The sequence below is a fragment of the Morus notabilis genome, unplaced genomic scaffold, assembly GCF_000414095.1.
Source record: "Morus notabilis unplaced genomic scaffold, ASM41409v2 Scaffold936, whole genome shotgun sequence".
NCBI lineage: Eukaryota > Viridiplantae > Streptophyta > Magnoliopsida > Rosales > Moraceae > Morus > Morus notabilis.
In genome coordinates, this window is record NW_010367904.1 from 188,674 (window position 1) to 196,592 (window position 7,919).

The 7,919-nt window shown below is 32.0% G+C and overlaps 1 protein-coding gene across 1 annotated transcript; it reads left to right on the top strand.

Moving 5' to 3' along the window:
• Positions 1–4,650: 4,650 nt before the first annotated feature.
• LOC21391546 lies at positions 4,651–6,283 on the top strand. The gene is made up of 2 exons (XM_010113692.2): positions 4,651–5,057; positions 5,491–6,283. The coding sequence occupies exon 2, from the start codon at positions 5,503–5,505 to the stop codon at positions 5,986–5,988; it is 486 nt and encodes a 161-aa protein (XP_010111994.1). The 5' UTR covers positions 4,651–5,057; positions 5,491–5,502; the 3' UTR covers positions 5,989–6,283.
• Positions 6,284–7,919: the final 1,636 nt, after the last annotated feature.

The following is a 7,919-nucleotide window of genomic DNA, read 5'->3' on the forward strand; positions in this document are numbered from 1 at the left end:
AACTTGGCTTTTCGAAAAAGGAAATGGAACCGAAGATCTAGATGGAATAAATGGATGCAAATCACGCACCCTAAATTGGTCTCAAAAGGATTACCGTGTCTCCTTGTGGTTGTAAGCAAATCTTAGGGTTCTCCATCAAGCAATTTATCAACAAAACAATAATAAAATATGCTGTGGGTACGTGGCTACGTACGAATCATTTTCCTTTCCTCTCCAGTCTACTTCATGGGTAGACGATTAGATTTTTGTTTTTCCATAGAAAATTAAGATTGAGAATACAAAAATATTTATGTGCATATGTATATGAAATATTAATAAATGAACACATCATTTTCAAGCATATTAAGAATACACTTTTTACATATTGGAAGAATAATAGATATTAAAGAACCATATAATTATTCATGGCCACTTGGTTTACTATATACATATGTGAGCATGCTTAGTGTGCGACACGTAACTGCGATTATGTTGCCATGTCAAAAGTTTATTCTAATTAATTACCACGTCACCTTCTAGACTTTCTTGTTAATTACTCGGTTCTGCTGACTAGGAACGCGATTTGGCTAATTAAATAAAGTACTGTGGCTAATTAAGAAAACCCAAGATTAACAGTCGACCAATATAAAGAGAATATCAACTAATTTATAAACTACTATGTCAAAATAATACTAAAGAACAAATTGAAAAGAACAGAATGCGATCTACTTATGTGGACATTCCTTGATTTTCCTTCATAATAATTTTCTTTTGAATATTAAAGTTCTTCTCTTGCACGGATTAGTAACATAAACTCTCAATAAAAGAACGTTCTAAACTAAAGAAACAACAATCATACATTTACTTTATTGCTTGTTGAGGATGGAAAGCATATATTGATGATAAAATCACCCATATGTCACTGCTAGAAATTCACGTTTCACATGCTTTTATATATATATATATATATATATATACATATATATATATATATATGCGCGCACATATATGATAAATTTTTAATAGTTACGTTTTTATCAATGGTTATTATCAAAATATAAAAATTTAATGACGTGATGTGATAAAAAAAAATATTGGTTAAAATAACGATACCCAATAATAGAGAAATAATTAATAAAGTAATCATTAAAATTACACGCATGTTTTCAATAATAAATATATATCTCAGAAAATTTGGATCCCTGCAATTCATGTCTAGTCATATATACATGTTTTCCATACCTCATTTAAAACATCAAAAGGAGACCGCAACATATGCCGGTGATGGAAAGTGATAATAACAATTCATAAATGGAATTGTCCTCTAATTGAGAGTCTGGCTAGGTATGGCAAAGTGCAAGTCTCTTTCATAATCGATATGGGCAATAATTTCACTGTCTTTTTTTTTTTCTCTCTCTTTTTTAAAAAAAAAATATCGTTTAGGTTTAGCTACGTTTGGCACTGCTTGGTCCATTCATTAATATGAATATTTTTTCTATTAAATAAGAACTGCATATAATTTTGACTGTGACTGTTTTTTGAAAAAAAAAAAAAAAAAATGTGGATCATCAAATGGGATCGCATTGGAATCGCCAGCAAGGTATATCCTCGTGCTGGAGAAATTAATAATGCTGTTGTGGGGACGACGCCTACACGGATTGCGTAACATGCACTATTAGGTAATGCTAAAAAAACCCAATTATTAAAGGTGTAATAAAATGACTCGTCTCTTTTTTTTTTTTTTCTTGGTCAAAAGTGATTTGTCATTTTATCATTTCTAAATGTGATCACATGGAAATCTTCCATATATTTATATATACGTGTCGAATATGTATTTCACCATAAGATAGCTAGCATTCACACTTTTTTCTAGAAATAAAAAGGACATAATTGGCACTTCTTTACTAAGCAATAGCCATATCAAGCTTCTAAAAGAACAGTCTCAATATATACGCAGCATTCACACTATTTATTTTTTAACCATAAATTATTTAAAAGGAACCCAAAATTCTATGCCTATCTTTTCTTGTCTTGTTCTCTGTTTAGTGAATTAAATTTTGGCACATGATCATATTAATTTGTTAGATTTTAGGAAACTCGTGTCAAGTTGAGTGGATATATAAATGTAGTGGACTAGTAGTTATGGTAGTTTATATGATGCGCAAAAAATATTTGGATGGTCATAGAAACATGACTAAAAGAATAGATAAGAAGCTTTGCATCTTTAAGAACTCAGTTGGTTTTGCTAATTAAGCAATTTGCATTTTGCGAGGGATTATAAAGCTACACATGTTATTTACGATATAATAAGATAGTTGTGTTATGTATATTCTTCAAATAACCTTATGATTTTAATCACGTGCATGTTATACTTGGTAAATTTCTTATTTATGTATTTATTTTGGTAAAACACATCATATCATTAAGTCTAAAATCTGAATCGACAAAAATAATAAAAGGTTATAAACAACAGGACAACCTCAATGCCCCTAACAAAGTCAAAACTATAAAAAACGGAATAATTAAGGTGCGTTTGGAACTCGTTCCAAAATGATTTTATTTTTTGTATGAAAATGAAAATGAAAACATTTTCAATCTTAAACAAAATTTTTTTTTGAAAATGCGTTTGGTAGTTTTATCTAGAAATTCTTTTCAGTATAAAAAAAATCCATTAATATATATATATATCTCCGTGCTCGAGAGAAGAGAAAATGAAAACAAAAAATGAAAAACGGTTAAAAATCATTTTTCATTTCTCTCTCATTTTACATTAAACTAAAAAATCGTTTTCATCTCCGTTTTTTGTTTTTATTGCGCCAAACGCCATTTTAGAAACGTTTTCATTTTTTCTTTTTTGAAAAACATGAAAAATAAAAACGGGATCAATTCCAAACTCGGCCTTAATTTAAAAGCGAGCTACCTTACTCCTATCCTAGGAATTATATGATAATGAAAACCATCATCAAGTATAATAGACATCGATCTAAATAACTTTAATAACAGAACAATCATCAAAATAAACTAGTCGAGATGTAATCATTTACAGAATTTACGAGATTAACAGCATCCGACTCAACAACAATGATACGCGAATACCAACCTGATGTTCAAGATCCGACCCAACTTGAATACCTACCACTCCATCATTATCTCCAATCACAGCATAACCGAGGCCAATGTTCCAATTCTCATTGCTCAAACGACCTAGTGGGGAAGCAAGCACAAAATTATAAAATTTATCATATATAAAACTATAGCTGATACTTTCCAATATATATATATATATATAGTTGAACAAAAATCAACAAATTTATATATTATTATAAGGATGGGTGAAAAAAAGTTGAAGAAACATATGTATCCTTTTCTATTCATAATATATAATGTAGAGTTTCACATGTTGAAATATAATAAAATTTTAAAAAATAAAATAAAATGAGAGTGTTGGCCCTTATTCAGTTGTTATCATAGGCTTCTAATCCAAAGGAAGTGTGACCCCTCCCGTCCATGGCTTAAAAAAAATAAGAGAAAATTGCTGAAGTTATTTTAAAATATATGAGTCTAGATTTTTACTTTTTATTTTTTATGAATACTCTTTTGACTAATATAATTATTTGATTACAAAAGAATATTAATGATCAGTAAGGAATAAATTTTAAAATCCATGTATTTTAAGAAGTATTTATCTACAGTTCGCTTTAAATAATCCAAGACTCGTTGCAAAAATCATAGAACACGTGATTTGGACCAAAACACTTTTAATAGTAGGATCGTTTCAGTTTTGCCCTTGAACTTAAGAGCTTCCACTTCACCCTTAAATTTTGAATAAGTCACAAACTTCTTTTCTTTTTTTCTCTATTATTAATTAATAGAAAACCAACAGTGAGGTTAAATAGGAGTAATTCGAAATTTACGATGTCAAAATAAGAGTTTTTTAAAATTTAAAAGGTAAAATAAAAATGACATATATGTTAGAATCATCCCTATATTTTTACATTCCAAAATCATTCCCATAGCTTTTTTACCATAAGATGGTTCATCAACTCAAACGAGAGAAAGTGGAGGTCATGATTTAAGATGACTTAAAATTAATAGGTTAATAGTTTACATAAATTAATAAATAAGTTAAATTACTATTTTCGTCTATAACTTGTCTGGTTATGAACCATAACTTGACAAGTTATTGTTCATAATTTACAGTTTTTATCCGTAACTTGTCTGACTATAAACTATAACTTAACAAGTTTATTCATAACTTATCTGATTATAAATCATAACTTGACAAGTTATAACCTATTAATTTCTATAACTAAAAATTAATCTATATATTTTTTTAAACTTTTCATATTGACGTATTTTTTACTATTTTCCTATTATTAGCCATTCATTCAAGAGAAAGATACCAAATAAGGAAATATACCTGCAAAACCATGAGAGCATAACCTTACACGTTAGTGGCTACACGTGGAGCCTACGGATTGGTCTAGAAATTACTAAGAAACTGGAAAAGCCTCCAAACAGGAAAATACATGATAATGCTTAGCTGTCAATCCACTAATCAACGGCCAGAATTCACTGACAGCAAATGTTGCTGATGTGGATTATACTTAGTCTACCCCTTAAAGCTTCAATCATTGGGTATCTCTCTGTCCAAAACTCTCTCTCTAGAAACTGCTTCTCTCTCTGTCTCTCTCACTAACTATTGATTTACATAATACGCTTGAGTTGGCAGATTTTGTGGAGGAGAAACAAAAAGCGATCCCTTCATTTGCTCAAATTAAGATTTGGGCTTCTCAGAAAATCATCAAGGAAGAGAAAAAGTCGCAGTTTTCTTTTGAGTTTCCAAGTAAAAAGTTATCCGAAGGAGGAAAAAGGGCACGTTTTGATAGCTGAGGTTTATTTGAAATGGTTTTGATGTGCGAGATTTTCGTCACTAAAGAAGACAAGGTTGAAGGAGAGTGGGAGAAGGAGAGATAGCGATATAACTGCAGAAAGCCAAGTTATAGCAGAAGTAGAGAGCGAAAACAAAAAGAGTATTGGGATTCAGCTATTCTTTTTTCTTTTTTCTGCTTCTACTGGTAATTCTCGTAAAGATTTTAGCTTTTATTTGTTTTCTTTCTGGGCTTTTAGTCTTCTGGATCTACCTATATATATTTTTTTCTCTCTTAAATCTTCGTGTCATTTCCAAAAATCTATTCTGATTTTCAGAAATCAAGAAAGAACATTTTTCATTCTCTTTTGCTTATCACAGAACAGAGGATTCTTTTAGATATGTTTGTCCTACAACAAAGCTTCAAAGAACAGCTACCAAATAACCCCTTTTTTCCTTTTCTTCAACAACAAAAAAATGGAAAAGAAATAAAGTTTCTTCGTTAATCAAAAGAGAAGTCTCTTTTTTTCTTTACGGAAGTGAAAGTAAAGAAACGCCAATAAGAACTGCAAACAGAAAACTTTGAAGAAAGAAGCTTATTGCAGTGTTGGTTAATCTGGTTTTTGTTTTGGGCTCTTCAGGATTATTTGGCAATGTCTGCTACAATTGTGGGCGATCCGATGGTCATATCCGCCGTGGAAAGTCAAGCAACCGCAACGACGACGAAACTCGTCGCGCAAACAGAAATCGAGTTCGCAAAATGCGAGTGCTGCGGTCTAACAGAGGAGTGCACGCCTGCCTACATAGAGCGCATCCGGGAACGGTATCAGGGCCTTTGGATTTGCGGACTTTGCGCCGAGGCCATCAATGACGAGATCTTAAGGTCGGAGAGGCTCATTAGTACAGAGGAAGCAATGGCCAAGCACATGAACTTCTTTAAGAAATTCAAGACCTCGGGTCCTCCTCCGGACCCTACTGTCTGCTTGATTTCTGCCATGAGGCAGATTCTGCGCCGCAGTTTGGATTCTCCGAGGGGATTGAGATCGACACCGAGCAGCCCCACGTCGAAAATTGACGCGGAAATTCGCGGTCAGGTGCTCACTCGGTCGGAGAGTTGCTTTCCTACTTTGTCTGGTTGAGAAGCGGTACATACTACATAGGAATAAGAGCAAAAGTGAAAGGGAGGGAGAAAAAAAAAAACTGGGAATTTGGAATTTCACTGGTAAGAAAAATAAGACTTGGAAAAAGGAGTTAAAGAGGTTTCTGATATGTAGTTTGTATCAATAGTTAATCAATACCCAAAAAAAAAAAAAAAATTTAATTCTGTTGATGCAAATTCCATTTCTTCATAAGTTTTGTTCTTTGTTATGGAACTCCGCCTTCTGCGTAACACCCGAACCAAGTCATAAAGACAAAACCAAAAAAAAAAAAAAAAAGGACAATTGGGTACAGATGACCTGTAGATTTCCAAGATACTGGTTTTGATTAACATGAGTTTGTGCAAAATCCAGATTTGGTGTTAGTTGCTAACCTCTTAAGTTGCATTATTTTAGAAAAGACAAGTTGTTGTTTTTGTTTTTTTATTTTTTATTTAAATTTTTTTAATCCTTACGAGATACTCCAAACAAAGAAGAGGAGACATGTCACGGGTCTACATAGCCAGAAATTTTTTTATTGCCAAATATGAAAAACTACTGAGCTGTCTAAATTTGTGTAGTAGTTGAGGTTTTCACTTTCATGCTCGCAATTGTTGTCGTTGTGATTTTCAAAGGTTTTTCTTCAAGGTTATGGTGTTAATCGTAGGGAGAATTCTGTGGTAGTTGCACCATAGCCTACAATTTACGTTCAAATTTCAATACAATTTTTAACCGTCAAATCATGTCAAAACATATCAATTTAATGAAATTTAATAAATATCCAACGATTAAAAACCGCGTCTGTAAACTTTTTCAAGTTGTGGAAGACTAGAAAGTTTGAAACACAATATTATGGCAATATAGCAGGGTTCACATATGCAATGAATATTTACACATCCCTCTAAAACTCCACATTTCTAGCCACGTGCTGAGGAATTTGTAAGCTGACAAAATTTTCAGTTGAAAACGGGATGGATATAAAAGCAGTATGTAAAGCCAAGCTGTGGATTTGAGAAAAAGTAGGGCCTTTGCCTTGACATAGAAGGAATAAGGCAAATGAAAACGAAGGACAATTGGGATTCTTCCAAATGATTGCTAGGAATGGTTAAAACAATTTAGAGGGTAAGGAAGAAAAAAAAATAAAAAGATAACGAAACGGAATTTTTGACTTTGTAGTTGTACAAGTGAAAGCTTTTACTAGATTATATTCCTTGTGTTGGAAACAAGACGAGAGAAAAATGACAACTAAATAACAGCATCGGAATCAGTGCTACGGACCACTGTTATGTGGTTCTGCCAGACAGAAGGGTTATTCGATCTTTGATTAGATCCAGTGCGTGAACTGATTTCGCTATTATCTGAGGCTGCCTATTTTAGTAAATAAGACAATATTAATACAATGATTGGCGCAATTACCGGTGACGATTTATTTTATTTTATTTCATTGTTAGAAATTCTAATGGGAGTTTAATTATTTAGAGCTGTCATGGTAGGGTGAGAATTATATAAAAACAAAAACAAAAATAAAAAATGAAATGAAAAGCTGAAATAGAAACTAATCGATACGGTTTGTCATATCTTATCGTAAAAATCTTATAATTACGTACTTATTTCCTCGTATCGTTAATGTAAGGAAGCAGGTTTTGGAAGATTTTTTAATTACCTCAGTTTTGTGTTGAAGATTTTGATCTAATTACGTACTTTCTTTTGGTTTTGAAACAAAATTTTCTGGGCCAAGCTTTTTTGCACCCAGTTTCTGTAAGTTTTGAGGCTTTCGCATTACATTATTCTTCTCTTAGCAACCAGAGCTTGAGACTTAGGAGACGTTTAGTTCATGAATTAGAATCATGATATTAGAACTATTTTTGATTTACGTGTATTTTTTGTGAGAAAAAATACTGTAGCTAACCATGAACCATAATTCGAATCGGGAT

Coding starts and splice junctions, on each gene's coding strand:
- LOC21391546 (XM_010113692.2), top strand. CDS start 5,503: ATGTCTGCTACAATTGTGGGCGATCCGATGGTCATATCCGCCGTGGAA.